The 17,249-nt window shown below is 21.7% G+C and overlaps 7 protein-coding genes and 1 non-coding gene across 8 annotated transcripts; 4 read left to right on the top strand and 4 right to left on the bottom strand.

Moving 5' to 3' along the window:
- Positions 1–455: 455 nt before the first annotated feature.
- Positions 456–1,405, top strand: DDB_G0285681 (hypothetical protein; the record flags this gene model as incomplete). Its single annotated transcript, XM_633120.1, has 3 exons — positions 456–545; positions 707–1,254; positions 1,336–1,405. 3 exons carry the CDS (start codon positions 456–458, stop codon positions 1,403–1,405), a joined length of 708 nt encoding a protein of 235 aa, XP_638212.1.
- A 477-nt stretch (positions 1,406–1,882) lies between these two features.
- nol5a (NOP5 family protein) lies at positions 1,883–3,616 on the bottom strand (the record flags this gene model as incomplete). The annotated part of the gene is made up of 2 exons (XM_633119.1): positions 1,883–3,151; positions 3,263–3,616. The coding sequence occupies 2 exons, from the start codon at positions 3,614–3,616 to the stop codon at positions 1,883–1,885; spliced, it is 1,623 nt and encodes a 540-aa protein (XP_638211.1).
- A 372-nt stretch (positions 3,617–3,988) lies between these two features.
- On the bottom strand, positions 3,989–8,297 carry DDB_G0285677 (hypothetical protein; the record flags this gene model as incomplete). The annotated part of the gene is made up of 3 exons (XM_633118.1): positions 3,989–7,401; positions 7,497–7,674; positions 7,749–8,297. 3 exons carry the CDS (start codon positions 8,295–8,297, stop codon positions 3,989–3,991), a joined length of 4,140 nt encoding a protein of 1,379 aa, XP_638210.1.
- A 370-nt stretch (positions 8,298–8,667) lies between these two features.
- DDB_G0285675 (hypothetical protein) lies at positions 8,668–9,441 on the bottom strand (the record flags this gene model as incomplete). Its single annotated transcript, XM_633117.1, has 1 exon — positions 8,668–9,441. The coding sequence occupies one exon, from the start codon at positions 9,439–9,441 to the stop codon at positions 8,668–8,670; it is 774 nt and encodes a 257-aa protein (XP_638209.1).
- A 666-nt stretch (positions 9,442–10,107) lies between these two features.
- Positions 10,108–10,362, top strand: DDB_G0285673 (C2H2-type zinc finger-containing protein; the record flags this gene model as incomplete). Its single annotated transcript, XM_633116.1, has 1 exon — positions 10,108–10,362. One exon carries the CDS (start codon positions 10,108–10,110, stop codon positions 10,360–10,362), a length of 255 nt encoding a protein of 84 aa, XP_638208.1.
- A 286-nt stretch (positions 10,363–10,648) lies between these two features.
- r34 lies at positions 10,649–10,698 on the bottom strand. The gene has a single exon.
- A 314-nt stretch (positions 10,699–11,012) lies between these two features.
- On the top strand, positions 11,013–11,641 carry DDB_G0285671 (hypothetical protein; the record flags this gene model as incomplete). Its single annotated transcript, XM_633115.1, has 2 exons — positions 11,013–11,136; positions 11,211–11,641. The coding sequence occupies 2 exons, from the start codon at positions 11,013–11,015 to the stop codon at positions 11,639–11,641; spliced, it is 555 nt and encodes a 184-aa protein (XP_638207.1).
- A 1,063-nt stretch (positions 11,642–12,704) lies between these two features.
- On the top strand, positions 12,705–16,460 carry DDB_G0285669 (hypothetical protein; the record flags this gene model as incomplete). The annotated part of the gene is made up of 1 exon (XM_633114.1): positions 12,705–16,460. One exon carries the CDS (start codon positions 12,705–12,707, stop codon positions 16,458–16,460), a length of 3,756 nt encoding a protein of 1,251 aa, XP_638206.1.
- Between the last annotated feature and the right edge of the window lie 789 nt (positions 16,461–17,249).

Genomic DNA, 17,249 nt, shown 5'->3' with positions numbered 1-17,249 from the left:
TTTATTTTTTATTTTTTATATTATTTTAAAAAAAAAAAAATTGCTTAGTTGTTTTTATTTATTTGTTTATTTCAATCTTTTTTGGGAAAGGGAAATATAAATATCCTGTATTTTCATATGTTTCAATAAATTAAAAGAATTAAATTCAAAAAAATAAAAAATAAAAAAATTCAGAAAAAAATAAAAAAAAAATAAAAAAATTTAATTAAAATTTCTTCAAAAAAAAAAAAAATATAAATTAATTTCATAAACACACTCACACACCACATATACTAAAAATAAATATATAAAACGTCAAAAAAAAAAAAAAAACAAGTTGGTTTCGTTAATAATCATTAAATACTAAAATTAAATAATCAAGTATAATTTAAATAAAGAAGAAAGAAAAAAAAAAAAAAAAAAAAAAAAAAAAAAAAATCATATTATAATAATATATATATATAAAATAAATAATAATGGGCATAAATAGAAAACAATTATCAAATGCATTAAGATATATTGGTGTTGGTGTTAAGAGAATACCAAGAGTAATAAAAGAATTAAAGGTAAATTATTATTACAACTTTTCACTCTAAAATTTTAAATTACTAATTATTATTATTATTATTATTATTATTATTATTATTATTATTATTATTATTATTATTATTATTATTATTATTATTATTATTATTATTATTATTATTATTATTATTTTAATATATAGAGAAAAGGATTTCACTTTTTTGGATTGGTAATACCAATTATATATTTACTAGGATTACATTATACAACATTTTTCACAACACAAGTTGGAGTTTGGATTTTAGGTACAATCAGTTTATTATATTTTATTTGGGAACAAATGAGATTGAATATTCCAGCAATGCAAGAGTTTTGTGTCAAAATGTATGGTGGAATGATGAGAGAAAAAGAAAAGGATAGAATGAATGGCGTGTTTTTTTATTTATTAGGTAGCACTATATGTGTTTATTTTTTCCATCCATTAATAGCAGTTTCAAGTATGTTATTTTTAATTATTGGTGATTTCACTGCAGCTTTGGTTGGTATTTCTTATGGTAGAACAAAGATTGGTAATAAATCTTTGGAAGGCTCAATTGCAATGTTTTCAGTTTGTTGGATCCTTTCATATATCACTTTTTTCAATCAAAACTTGGCTGAACATATTTCATTTTGGGGCGCAATAAGTGCTACACTTATTGAACTTTTTAATCCTTCTTGGATTGATGATAATTTAACAATTCCAATTTTAAGGTAAGGTTATAAAAAAAAAATATATATATTTTAAAACAATAATATTAATTAAATACTTTTTCTTAATTTATTTATTTTTAGCGCAATAATAATGAAATATATGACCGCTAGATTTGGTGTTGACCTTCCAATTTATAATAATTATGTTTAGGGAAAATCAATATTAGTTTTTTTTTTTTTTTTTTTTTTTTTTATGGTGTGATATTATCGATAATATGTGACTTAAGTTTACTGTACATTAAACAAAAAAATAAATAACTTGGAATATAATAATAAAAAAAAAAAAATATCAAATATTGGGATCAAAAAAAAAAAAAAAATAGTAAAACAAATAATAAATAAAAATTAAAGGAATAAAATTAAATAAAAAATTGGATTTTTTTTTTTTTTTTGGAAAATTATATCTTTGATTAAGCAATCAAAGTTTAAATAAATAAAAAGAAAAACACATGTACAACTTATTTTTTTTTAATATTATTTTTTATTTTTTTTTTTTTTATATTTTCTTTTTATATTTTTTTTTTTTTTTTTTTTTTTTTTTTTTTAAGTGTAACAAAAAAAGGAAATAGGATGGAAGGAGTTAAGACAAAGAGAATTATTATTATTATTACTAATGATTTGATTTATTTTATTTCTTTTCTTTTTTATCTTTTTTTGAAGATTTTTTTTCTTCTTTTTCATCTTTCTTTGATTCTTTCTTTTCTTTTTTATCTTCTTTCTTTGATGATGATTTCTTTTCTTCTTTAACTGGTTCTTCTTCTTTCTTTGATGAAGATTTCTTTGATGATTTCTTTTCTTCTTTGACTGGCTCTTCTTTCATTTCAACATCATCAGATTTTGATTTCTTTGAGGATTTTTCTTCTTTCTTTGATTTCTTTGAGGATTTCTCTTCGGTTGGTTCAGATTCTTTTCTCTTTTTGCTTGATGATTCTTTAACGACTGGTTTGACTTCTTCCTCAGCGAAATCTTTTTCAACTTCCTCGATAACTTCTTTCATGACATCTAAATTTCTCTTTGGAGCGACACCATTATTGAAAAATTTAATTCTATCGGCAACTTGTTGTTTGAGGGCAACACCGAATTTAGCGGTTGGATTATCAGAGAAACAATCGATACGAGTGGCAATTGAAATTTTATTGGAGAGACAACGAGCGATTCTACCTTTGTTTTTAGTTTCAGAAGAGACGGCAGAGGCATTGAAAATGATACCATATTTTGGAGTTTTACCACGAACTTTCATGGCACGGAAGAGAGCTTTCTCAGCACCAAGAATTTGAACGGTTGAAGCTGGGTATTTAGCCAAAGAAGTGAGAGAACCAGCACGTGAGATCAATTTAGCACCGATACGATCACCAACGAGTGCACTAAGATTTGGAGCGATATCTTGCATCTTCTTTGCCAAGTATTGAGTGAGATTGGTACGATATTCATCCAAGGAGATGACACGATCAGCAAAATGCATGACGGTAACTAAATCGATTTGACTGATATCACCACCCATTGATGCTTTGGCAGCACTGAGGACATCCTTTGCCAATGATTCATTGTCTTCGAGGATCTCTTTAATTTCATCCAATGATTCCTCTGTGAGATTCTTTTTATTTTGAATTAATTTTGCTAATTTTGCAAAGTGTACTTGACTCTCAATAATCTTTAATAATTCTGGGAAATGCCATGAGTACCATTCTCTTAATCTCATGAAAAAGGTATTTAAATCTTTATCCAATTGTTCCAATAAACAAATTGATTGAATAATCATATTATCAACTTTGTGTACATTAAACTTTACTTTGGATCTTGAATAACTATGACCAAGACCTAATTGTGCTTTCAATAAATCTGCTGATTTTAATTTTGTAAATTCAGAAATATGATTTCTAATACATCTAATAATTTCCTATTAAATTATATAATAATAATAATAATAATAATAATACTTTATGTTAATTATTTTTTTTTTTTTAAATTTAATATATTTAATATTTTATTTTTAATAATAAAAACTTACAGAAGTATGTGAATTTGATAAACATGAAATTTTTAATTCATCACCAATTGATGCGGATAATTTATTATCACAAACACCTAAAACAACACCTTCAGTTTTCTTTGAGAAAGTTTGTTTTAAAAAGTCATGAAGACTTTCAGTTAAAATACCTTCAGAGATTGAATTGATATTTTCTAAGGCATTTTCTGCTGATGTAAATGGAAGTGAACCAACCATTTTACAAACTTTACTGAATTTACTGAAATCTTGCATTGATTTTTGAACTTGATCGGTAAATTCTGCAATTGATTCCATACCAGATAATTGGAAAATATTGAAACCAGTTGCTGTTTCGAATAAAATATGTGTTGCCATTTCTTTTTTTCCTTTTAAAATTTATTTGAAACAAATAATGATATAAATAATTTGTATGAAAAAAAAAAAAAAAAAATAAAAAAAAATAAGAAAAAAAAGTTTTTTTTTCGTTTCCAAAAAAAAAAAAAAATAAAAAATAAAAAAAAAATAAAAAAAATTAAAAAAAATTGAAAAAATTTTCGTTTTTTCTTTTTTTTTACTCGCTTACTTTATCAATAAAAAAAAAAAAAAAAAAAAAAAAATTGAAAAAAAAAAAAAAATCTAAAAAAAAATAAAAATAAAGTAAAATAAAAAAAAGTGATCACTTTTTTTTATTTTTTAATTTTAAATATTTTTGTTTATTTTTTTTTATTTTTTTTTTTTCTAAGATTTTTAATTAATACTATCTTCCATTTTATTACAATTATTTATATTTTCAAAGATTTGGGATTGAATTCTATCAAAATTTTGATCCAAGAAAATATAAGCTTTTTGAATATGATGTCTATTAATATGAATTGGATGATTTGAATTATTTAAACCACTACCACTATTGTTATTATTATTATTATTACCATTACCAGTTTGATTTAGAGTTGCAAAATTTAAACTTTGACTCATACTATGAGAAAAGTTTGAATTCATTGGACTACATGAAAATGGTTGATAAGTATTTGATAATACATTTGTATTAATTGGACTATATGCTTGTTGTTGAGCATTACCCCTAATTGGTGAAGTTGGTGGTGTTAAAAATTTACTATTACCACCATTATTATTACCATTACTATTATTATTATTATTAATCATTGGAATTGGTTGTGAAGATAATAATTGATTTGAAGAGGTTGAACCAGATTGAGTTATTGAATGAATACCACCACCAACTTTTGGAGGATTAGCAGTATCAGATAAAGCTTTTAAGAAATCTTGTAAACAATACAATGGAATGAATTGAGCATCGGGATGATCAGGATTATCAGTATTTGGATCCAATGATGATTTTGGATGAATACTTTGAGTTGCTAATGAAATTAAATGTTCAGCAATGATATTAGTATTTGTTAAATCTGATTTCAACATTTCAATAACACTATCTTGATCACGTAATTGTAGAATTATTTGATTAATGAAATTTCTTTGATCAATTGAAAGCAGTTCTTGATTTGGGAATTCCTTTTTCAAAATCTTTACAAATGGACCAGTAATGATGAAAATACCTTTTTGTAAAAATTGTAAAAATATTGAACGTTGTAAACAAAAGAATCCTAATGTAGTAAATTGTGTATAGAATTCCTTTGGGAATGGACAAAATAATTCTTCAATTGCACTATAAAGTTTTTCCATTGTTTCAAATAAAATTAATCTAACATTATGTTTCATATCTCTAATTGATATTGTTTCAGATTTTTTCATATTATTAGTTGTTGGATTGTTAATATTATTATTTATATCATTTAAATTATTAATATCATTGTTATCATTGTTATTATTATTATTATTATTATTATTATTATTATTATTATTATTATTATTATTATTATTATTATTATTATTATTATTATTATTATTATTATTACTATTTGAATTATTACCATAACAAATTTTAATTGTTTTATATAATTTATTAACAACATTAATTTGAATATGACGGAAATAATTTGACCATTCATTTAATCTATCTTTATTTTCTTTTTGAGAAACTGAATAAAGGAATTCGGTTAGAGAATTGACATAGGTTGATAAATCCTTTAATGGATCTTCTTGATAGTTATCGAATAAATGTGGATCAATATCATATTTTGAATTGTTAATGATTAAACTTTTACCACTTGCAGTTGTAATAACACCTTTAATATTACTTGAACTATTATTATTATTATTGTTATTAATATTATTAGAATTGTTATTAATTCCACCTACAGTAGCATTACCATTATTACCAACACCACCAAAACCATTGATTATGTTATTATTAAAATTGATTACATTATTATTATTATTAGTATTACTATAATTATTTAAATTGAGTGATGAACTTAAATTGCTACTATGATCATGTCCAAAATCTTCATCCATTCCAAAAAAGTTTCTCCAAAATCCACTAAACGAAGGACCATCTTTATTTAATATCTCTGATTTAGAGATATCAAATGATTTCAATCTCTTTCTATTCTCTTCTTTTTTTGAGAGTAATGAATTTGGAATTTGAGTTGTAATTGTACTAATTTCTAAATCCTTTAATTTTCTAGTTGGTTGATAGTTTTCAATTGATTCTGCACAAGTTATTGGTAGAGAATTCATATAGACCGAATCTAAATAGTTGGAATTACCAATATTATTCTCTAGTTGAATTGATTTCAATGCATGATAGGTACACGCTAAAATGTACTCTTTAAATAGATCGATTGTAATTAAATTATTCTTTGCAGCTTGTGTTATTAAACTTGTACCTAATTCAACATCATTTAAATGAATGACTGCTAAATGCATTGCTTGAACATCTGATCCTTGATCCATACCAACATCAAATAACTTTCTAATTGCTTCTCTATCGAATTGATAATGATAGAGTACACCATTTGAATAGTCAAATAAATATCTATTATTCTTAGGATTGGATTTATCATTTTCACCACCTTTTCCATTGTTATTACCATTATTATTATTATTACCACTACTACCACTATTACCAATTATACCACTACCACTATTACCACCTTTTTCATTACCACCACCACCACCACCACCACCACTACTACTAATATTACCATTTAAAAAATAAAATGGTATAACTGAAGTACTAATCCTATCAGGTAATGGTGGACTACGAATTGAGAGTACATCAGAAGAGTCTTGAGAGGTTTGTTCAACCAATGGCATTGATAAATCTTTACCATACAATGTTATACCAAAAGTTGTTTCATGGTCATGCGCACAATCAATGAATTGAAAAAAGTAACCCGGTACATAGACAATTAATAAACTACCAAAATTATCAAATAACACTCTTGTCTTTGACAATGATAACCAACCATCATCAATTGTATTCAATGGTATTGAGTATTTGATCTTTTGTTTCAAATGTAATAAATAGATTGAGATTCTAATTGAGAGTGAATGGGGTGAAGATTCTTCTTGATGACATAAACATAAACCAATATTTGGTAATTTTACAATATGAATATTTTGAAATACTGCATTTGATGATGTTTGTGATGGATTGGTTGAGGTCTCTTGATACATTGAAACGTTCAATGGGAATGGTATATTGGTGGATACTTTACTTGCATCGCTAATATTTAAATGTAATGGTAGATCATCAATGATTTTAACTTGTTTTGATCCTAAAAATGTCCATGCTTTCAATATTGATTCACTATTGATATAATTATTATTATTACCACCATTATTATTATTATTACTATTACCACCATTATTATTATTATTATTATTGTTATTACTGCTACTACTACTACTACTTGCACTACCACTACGAACTTTTAATAGTAAACTATATAAAACTTGATTATGATAATCATATTGATACCAAAAACATTTCTTGTAGATATTGGATTTATTGTGTTTCTTATTTTGATTTACAATTTGTTGGTTGCTATCATCAAATTTCAATGGAACCTTTACTATATTACATTCATCATATACAAATGATAATAGTGACATACTTGATTTATCATGAAATCCTGGTAAAAAATGATACATTAATGGATGATGTGATTTTGTTTCTAATGGTATAAATGTTTGAGCTTTCTTATTATTAATTTCATAAATAAATGATGAATATACTACAATAATAATAATAATAATAATAATAATAAAAATAATAAAAAATAAGTATAAAATAAAATTATATGTTTTTATAAAATTTAAAACGACCTACATTCTAAAGTATTATGATTTTCAATTATTTTCTCTTGTAATTTTACAGTGAAAACTAAAAATGATTTATTGATATCACTACTTAATGCTGCACTAATAACATTTCCACAATAAACAAGTATTGTTGTAAATGTTTGTTTTGAAATATCAAATAAATCTATATATGTATTTAAAACTCCCTTTAAAAAAATATATATAATTATGTTAATTATATTTTTTAATTAAAAATAACAATAAAAAGAAAAAAACATACATCTAATTTAGAAGACCTTGCAATAATTAATGTTCCATTTTTATCTCTACCAATTATTCTAAGATTAATTGATTGTGTATAATTAATTTGTTGATATACTTTATTTATATTGTTAATGTTATTATTGTTATTATTATTATTATTGTTGTTGTTATTAAAATTTAGTTTTTCATCATCATCTAAATATTGTTGTTGTTGAAATAAATTATTTGTATTTAATGAAGAACCAAGTTTGTATTGATCAAAACCACTATTATTATTATTAATTTTCATTGGATTCATAATTGTTATACCTGATGTACCACTTTGATTTCTTTGATGATATTGAAGAAAACTACTATTTGGAGGTGTTGTAGAGTATCCTCCAATACTATGACTCATACTATTATTATTACTATTATTGTTATTATTATTACAATCCAATGGTGTTGATTTTAAAGTTGTAGTTCTGTATACAACATTTTCAGCACCTGCTTGGGGTAATTGATTATTTGGTATCTTTGGTACAACATCATGTTCTAATGAAAATAGTTTTCGAAATTTAAACATTTCTATAGAACCATATATTTATATAAACCTATCTTTTATTACTTTTTATTTTTATTACTTTATTCTTTTCTTTTTTTTTTTTTTATGTAGACTGGTGGCTTAGATTTTTTTTTTTTTTTTTTTTGATTTTTTTTTTTTTTTTTTTTTTTTTTAACTTTTTTATTTTTATTTTTATTTTTCAAATTTTTATTTTTTTATTTTTATTTTATTTTTTATTAATTTATTTTTTTATTTGGACACATTGTTTCCTTTTTTTTTTTTTGACTTTTAATCTTTTTCCAAAAAAAAAAAAAAAAAAAAAGTGGGGATTTTAAAAATAAAATTAAAAAAGGGAAAAATGAAGATTTAATTTTTTATTTTTAATTTTTTTTTAACAAGTTTGTACTAAATTGTAACTAATATCATTTTCAATTATTTCAGAACAAGGCAAAAATAAAGATTCAAATATACATTGGTTGTCAGCACCATTTCGACATTGCTGAATAGTTGGTTCTTTTTGGGAATTACAAAATATGCTTGAGGTTATTGTAGTATTATTACTATTATTATTATTATTATTAATTTCAGTAGTTATATTAAAATTATTTGTAAAAAATTGAATTAATTGAAAGTTTGAATTTGAACATTGATTTGATAATTGATATTGAAATTTCTTTACACCATATACTTGATCAATTATTTGATTAATTTCATTCAGAGACGAAATTAAGTTCATTTGAAAATATTGATTAACATTATCAGTATTAAATGAATTCATTGGTGATTCTGTTGTTATTGTTGTTGTTGAATTAAAATTATAATTAAACATTGTTGGTAAATTAACACATTGATTATTTTTAAATGCAAATGAAATTGGTTTTGGATCATTTGAATCGATTTTACAATTTAAAGAATTAAAAATTTGAAATGATCCAATCTCTCCAAATACATTGATTTCTAAACTAGAATTTATTGGGTTTGTAGAGTTTGATAAAATAATACATGAATCTTCATTTTGATTAAAAATATATCCAATTCCTTCTGATTCACCACTACATTTATTATTTGTAAATGGTTTCATATAAATATATAAACCAATACAATCATTTAAAAATAGTAATAACAATAAAAATAATGGTATTAACGTAAAAGATATTTTAATCATTTTTTTTTTAAAAAAAAAAAAAAAAAAAAAAATATCAACGACATTTTTTACCAAAATTTTTTTTTTTTTTTTTTTTTTTTTTTTTTTTTTTTTATTTTGTTAAACAAAAAAATTATTAAATATCTAATTTTTTTTTATTTTTTTTTATTTAAATTATAATAAAAAAAATAGAAAAAGCAACTCAAAATTTTCAAAAAAAAAATATCTCAACACAAAATCTTAAAAAAAATGATAGTTTATTTAAAGATTTATCAAAAAAAAAAAAAAAAAAAAAAGAATTGATTTTTATCATAAAAATAAATCCAAAATTGTGAATTTTTAGGTTCTATATATATCTATACTAAATCTATATTATTTAAATAAATAAAATTGTATAAAAAAAAAAAAAAAAAAAAAAATTAAATCAAATATTTTTTTTTTTTTTTTTTTAATACCTAATTTTTTTTTTTTTTTTTTTTTTTTTTTTTTTTGAAATGGTTTTTTTTAGATTTTATTTTAAATTTTTGATTATCAAAAATAAACAATTTCGAAAAACATATATTTTTTTTAAAAGGGAATAAAGAAAATTTAGTTTTTTTGGGGGTGGAAAGTGTTGAACTAATTTTTCAAATTTTTTTTTTTCAGATTTAACCCCTCAATATATTATTAATTTATTTTATTAATAAAATGGTAAAAAAAGAATATATTTGTGGACATACAAGTTGCAGAAAAAGGTGTAAAAATAATAGAGATTTGGATAAACATTTAAATACAAAACATATTCTTTGTAAAGAAGCATGTGGTTTAGAACATTCAAAACAGGTGGAAACTGGCTTTAATTGTTTAGATTGTGGAAAAATTTTATCATCAAAACAAAGATTAAACACTCATATAATTTCAAAACATGAACAACCCACTGAAGAACAAAAAACCATCTCTTAAACAAAATACCATCAAACAATTAACAAATTAATAATTTACCAAGTACTTTTAGATATAGTTTTGTTTGATCATCAAAAAAAAACAATTTGATTATCAAATTACACCAATGGGTTTATAAATTTACAACCTTAAAAATCAAACATTTTAATAAAATTTATAATTAAATTTAAAAATATTATTTTATTTGTTTTTTTTGCTTATTATTATTATTTTTTTTTCTTTTTTTTTTTTTTTTTGGATTTCCAGGATTCTTAATTTTATTTATTAAAAAAAAAAAAAAAAAGTACAGTTGACAAGGGGGTTTCTTTAAAACTAGTTAATTGCTGTGAGGTCAACTTTTATTGTGATTTATCACATTTTAATATATCAATAAAAAAAATTTTAAATTAACTTTCTTTTAATTAAAATTGTTTTGTGGGATTACAAAAAAAAAAAAAAAAAAATCATTTCTTATTAAATTAACAAAAATAAAAATATAAAAAAAAAGTAACTTAGCAAATTTCCCTCCTTTTTTTTCATTTTTTTTTTTTTTTTTTTTTCTCATTTTTTTTTTTTCATTTTTTATTTTTTATTTTTTTTTTTTTCAAAGTTAATTAAAAATGTTAAAAAAATAATTACAAAACATTGCACAGTGTAATATTTAAAACAGAATGTCAAATAATGAATCATATGAAATATTAAAATTTGGTTTGGAACACTTTGATAAAGAGGGTAAAAATAATAATCATAATAATAATAATAATAATAATAATAATAATAATACCTTTAATATTTGTTAATGTGTTGATAAATAAATAAATTAATTTTTTTTTTTATTTTTATTTTTTTTTGTTTTAAATTAAATTTAGTTGAAACACATATTGAAAGTTTAAGAAATGAATCAAAGATGTTAAGTGAATTATTGAAAAAGAATTTACAATCAGAGTTATTAAATTTACCAAATTCAATAAGAAAAATGTCAATGGAAGAATTCCTTCAACATTGTTTAGATATTGATGCAATTAATGTAACTTCAGTACCAACATTAATAAACAACAAAGATAATAATAGTGAAACAGAACAACAACAACAACAACAACAAAATGGTAATAATGGTTTATCATTAACAGAATTATTATTTTCACCTGAAAAAAGTGTTAATGAAATAGATAATAGTAATAGTAATACCTCAATTGATAGCGAATCAATGAATAACATCAAACAAAAAGTTATCGATATTTTAAATTCACCACAATTAATTTTAAAGAAAAAAGGATTTAATAGTAATAATAACTTATAGGAATTCAACAACCAAATTTGTAAATAAAAAAAAAAAAATTGTATCCCCGAAAAAAAAAGGTTTGTTAGTTGTTGTGAATTTAAAATAAAAAAAAAAAAAATTATAATCTTAAATAATTTCTTTGAAAATTAAAAAAAAAAAAAAGGAATGGTTAAATTCACTTTTTTTTATATTTTATATCGTTTTTGGTGCTCCATATTAAAAATAAATAAAAAAAAAAAAAAAAAAAATGAATTAGAAATTTTTTTCTTTTTTCTTTTATTTATTCTTCATAATTTTTTTTTATTACTTATGATAAACAATTCCAAAGATTAAAAAAAAAAAAAATTATAACTGGAAATCGATTTAAAATGACGCAATTGGTGTAAAAGTTCAAAACAAATTTTTTTTTTCAATATTTTTTTTTTTTAATATTTTTTTAATTTTTTTTTTTTTTTTTTTTTTTTTGACATTTTTAGACCGAAACAGTGCGAGTGTATTACGGGGTTACAAGCCGATTTGTTTTTTTTAATTTGTTCTCAAAGAACCCTGGAAATAAGGTTATGTGAAAATAAATTTCGACTTTAATTTTTTTTTTTATTTTTTTAATTTAATTTTCGTTTTGCTTTTTTTTGTAAAACCTCACAATCACCGTTTTTTTTTTTTTTTTCTAATATTTATTTTTTTTCTTTTTAACTTTTTATTTAATTAAAAAGAAAAAAAACCCCTTCACACATTTTCTTTCAATTATTTAAAATTATTCTATTTTTTTTTTTTTTTGATATTTTTTATTGAAATTTATTTTTAAATTTTTTTTTTTTTTATATATCTTTTTTTAAAATAATATTCTAATAATCATTTTAAATTTTAATTTATTTGAAAAAAAAAAAAAAAAAAAAAAAAAAAATTACCTTGTTGTAAAAAAAAAAAAAAAAAAATATTAAAAAGATAGGTAAGAAATATTAAAAAAATTTTAATAAAATAAAAAATAAAAATAAAAAAATAACCTTGTTGTAAAAAAAATAAATAATAACCTTGTTTTTAAAAAAAAAAAAAAAAAAAAAAAAAAAAAAATTGAATAGGAATGGTTCAAAATGATAATTATTTTGGAATAAGTGCTAACGATAATGAAGATAGTGTAAATAATTATGAAGAAAACAATAACAATAATAATAACGACGATGATGACGATGAGGATAAAAACAACCTCAACAATAATAATTCAATATTAACAAGTGCAATGAAAAGGAGTGAAAATAATGAAAATGATACAATTTTAATTAGTGACAAAAAATATTATAATAATTGGAGAGATAGTGTTGGTGAATATAGTCAAGTTGAATTATCAGATTTTAAAAAATCATCAAATGATAATAATAATAATAATAATGATGAAGATGATAATAATAATAATAATAATAATAATAAATATTTATATATAAAAAAATTTAAAATAATAATAATAAAAATAATAATAATAATTTTAGAATTTTTTAAATCAATTTTAAAAAGGATTAAAATAATTTTAAAAAAGATTAAATTAATTTTAAGAAATATTGGATTTTTTAAAATTACTGAAGAATGGTTTTCAATAATTAAATATTCAATAAATGGTATTAAAAGGAGTAAATTGAATTATAGTATTGGTTTTATATCATGTTTTTTAGTAGTAATTTTAGTTGCAACTGGTTTATCAGTATTATCAAATATATCATTAATATTTTTAAGTAAAGCAGATTCTGATGCCTATGGTATTGATTTAATAATATCAGGCAAACAACAATCAATAGATTTAGGTGAAATTATTGATGTCAGATTAAATTATACATTAATTGATCAACTTTTAAATGATGCAACTTTAAATTTTGAAAAATTAATAGAATTGAATGAAGCTAATAGTTTCAATAGTTTATTTATTGGTGGTGATAGTAGTGGTTTTAATAATTTTGATTATAATTCACCAAGATTTCATATGATAGATGCATTTGGATATCCCGTAAATTATTGTGAAAACATTGTTGAAAATAATATTGAAGCAAGGTACTTTTCAAATGGTAGTGATTTAAATTGCACAGAGAGTACTTGTTTTATTAATAGATGTGGTGGTGATGGAGAACATGTATATATGGGTTTCCAATTACTAGATTTTAAAAAAGAGAATGATATGGGTATAAAATCAACATTTGGTTATGGATCACAACCAAAGGGTACATGTTTAATGATAGAATCATTGGCTAAAAGAATAGAATTAAAGATTGGTGATGAAATTTTTTTAAAAGTACCAGCAGTTAAATTATTATCAACTTTATTAACAGATTCAATGATTTCAACAACTCAAATTGAAAAATCACCATATATAATAACAAAATTAAAAGTTAATGGATTTTTCAATAATACAGAGAATCCATACGAATTAGGTTATGAATTAGGTTTTGAATTGGGTGAAACAATACCATCTATATTAATTGATATTGACTCATTCTATGATTCAATGGTTGAACAAGTAAATCCAACATGGAATGTAGATTTAATGAAAAATAGAAATTTAAAAGAATATGTCGAATATATAGTTATGAAATTTCCATCACCAAGATTATCAATGTATTATGGTACAGATTTAGATAAAACTTTACAACGTGTGGGTGATTATTGCTCAAAATTAATTTACAAAATTGGTGTTGGTAGAGTTGATATTTCAACACCAGTAATGACTGAATTATACAAGAGCAAAGATGTTTCAAATAATTTAGGTCAATTATTAAATATTATAGTTTTTGTATTCCTTTTATTATCAATTCTTTTAATTTATACAACATTAATGATTGATGTGGATTCAATGACATTTAATAACGGTGTATTTAGAATGTTAGGTGCTAAATTTAGTTTCATCATCGAGCTAATAGTTTCAAAAACAATAATTTTCACAATACCATCAATTATATTAGGTTTAATAATTTCACAAATCTTTTTAGTTATAGTCGTAGATCAATTAAAGAGTATATCAAATTCAGCAGATATTTCAAAGTATTTAACAGTAAATTCAATTCTATTTTCAATTTTGTTTGGTTTTCTAATACCAATGGTATCATTGATATTACCAATTAGAAAAGCATTAAGTTTTTCATTAAATCAACAATTGGATACTAGTAGATCAAAAATATCATCACATCAAATTACAACAATTGATAAAGGTTCAAAAGATGCAGAATTTAAAAAGTCTGTATCATTGATTGGTTTATCAATTAGTGCTTTTGGTATAGTGGTATGTTTTTTATTACCAAAATTATTATTATCCGGTGATGTCAGTTCATTATTAGCATTATTATTTGGATTGTTAATTTTAGTTTTAATATCAGCAATTTTCTTAATGATGAATTTCCATTTAATCATTTCAAAAACATTAGTTTACCTTATTACTTTAATCGATCCTGGTGCAAAATATATTATTAGAAGAATTTTATATAAAAATTTAATTTCTCACAAGAAAAAGAATAAAGGTACAATGTTTATGTTTGGTATTTCTGTATCTTTAATTATTACAATTAGTTGTTTATATTTAGTTCAAGTTGAAACTGCAAATGCTTCTAGAAAACAATACTATGGTTCACTTTTAAAGATTGAAACAGAAACATTTTTACTTAGAGAAGATTTATCACATATTACCCAATGTTTAGATGGTTTAATGGATGATAATAATGGTTTAGATAGTTATTCATTAAGATCAATGGAGTTTAGTGAGTTTTCTCAACCTGATAATAAGAAATCAACGGTTTCTGATCTTGGTAGAACTAGAATTTTAAAATCATCATTATTTGCAGTTGGTCCAACTTATTTCAGTGAATTAATGGAAGATTATTTTCAAGTTTCATCAGTTTCAGAAAATTTAAAAACTGATAAAGATGTTGATTTTAATCAAAATGGTGATATGACTGATTTATCAACGATTTTATATAGTAAAGATTCAATGAATAAATTAATATTAACTCAATCTCAAAAGAAATTATTGTATCTTGATCAAGAAGGTGGTAGTGATGAATATTTATTATCAAATTATATTGAAATTAATAATTATACAAAAATTGATCCATCTGGCAAAAATCAACAACAAAATGTAACATTAAATTGGATGGGTCGTTATTTAATGAAACCATTAGCATATTTAAAAACTGCAGGTACATTTAGTGTATCTGAGATTCCAGATAAAGGTGCAACTCAAAGTGTAATAGCCTCATTTCCAGCATATGTTGGGTTATCAGGTGGTAATATCGACTCGGTTAGGAATATACCAGTTAGTGTAATTTTAATTAAACCAAAATCATTAGATTATGATTTAATTGATTCATTAAGATTAAAAATTAGTCAAAAATGTTTATCTAATCTAAAATCAACAGGTCCTTATATAATTAGATATAAAGATTCATCAAACAGTTCAGATAAATTAAATTCATTATTCTTTGATTTTGCAACAGTACTCTCAATGATTATATCATCATTTTCATTAATTTCATCAATGTTTACAAATATTAAAAATCAATCAAAAGAAATTGGTATTCTAAGATCAATTGGTCTATCAAATTTTAAAATCTATAAAATCTATATTTTTGAAGCTTTTACACTTTCATTTGGTAGTTGTATAATTGGTATTATTATTGGTCTTTTCATTAGCTATACAATTCTATTAGAACAATCAGTTATGAATCAACAAATTATACCATTTTCAATTCAATGGGAATTAATTCCTATACTCTTCATTTCATCTTTAATTGTCTCAATCATTTCTGTAGTTTCCCCAATTAGACATTTATTAAAGAAACCAATTATTACAGTTTTAAAAGATTAATTTTATTTTAAAATAAAAATAATAAAAATAGTAATAATATAATAATAAATCATATCAAATTAAATCAAATCGAATCGAATCGAAATCAATCATAACAAGGGTGATCTAGCTTTTTTTTTTTTTTTTTTTTTTTTTTTTTTTCCTAAGACAATCAGATAATAATTTTTTTTTTTTAAAATCAAAATAATAATAAAATTAAAAATAAAAGTAAAAAGTTTTAAAAATAATTTTTTCATTATATGTAACTGAACTTCTTTTATTGATTATACAAATTCTACCAGGCTTTTATATATTTTTTTTATTTTCATTTCATTTTTTTTTTTAAAAACATTTTTTTTTTTCTGAATCTTTATCAAAAAAAAATGCAAATTTCAAAAAAACTAAAGTGAAAAGTAATTTTGTGCCGCGCTGGTGGGTTTGTCGCCTCTTTTTTTTAACTTTTATTTTCTTAGGGACTCCCTTCACACAAACATAATTTTCTTGTGACTCACCTGGTTTTTTTTTTTTTTTTTAGAAAATAAACAACTTTTTTTTTCTCGATCGTTATCATAAAAACCAAAAAATAACAAAAAAAAAAAAGGCTAGATCAACCAAATTTTCAAAAAACTTTTCTTAGTTCTTAAAAAAAGCCAGACAGACAATAGTTTTTTATCTTTTTCTTTATAATAAAATAAAATATTTGAAGTGCCACCTTTTCTTTTTTTGAAAATGAAGATAGGTTTACAATGAAGCAATGTCAGCAACATAAAATGAAAATTTAAGCTGTATTTATTTTCTTTTTTTAATTAT

Source organism: Dictyostelium discoideum (genome assembly GCF_000004695.1).
Source record: "Dictyostelium discoideum AX4 chromosome 4 chromosome, whole genome shotgun sequence".
Lineage (NCBI taxonomy): Eukaryota > Evosea > Eumycetozoa > Dictyosteliales > Dictyosteliaceae > Dictyostelium > Dictyostelium discoideum.
Note: the sequence above shows the minus strand (reverse complement) of the source record. Positions and strands in the feature narration are given on the sequence as shown.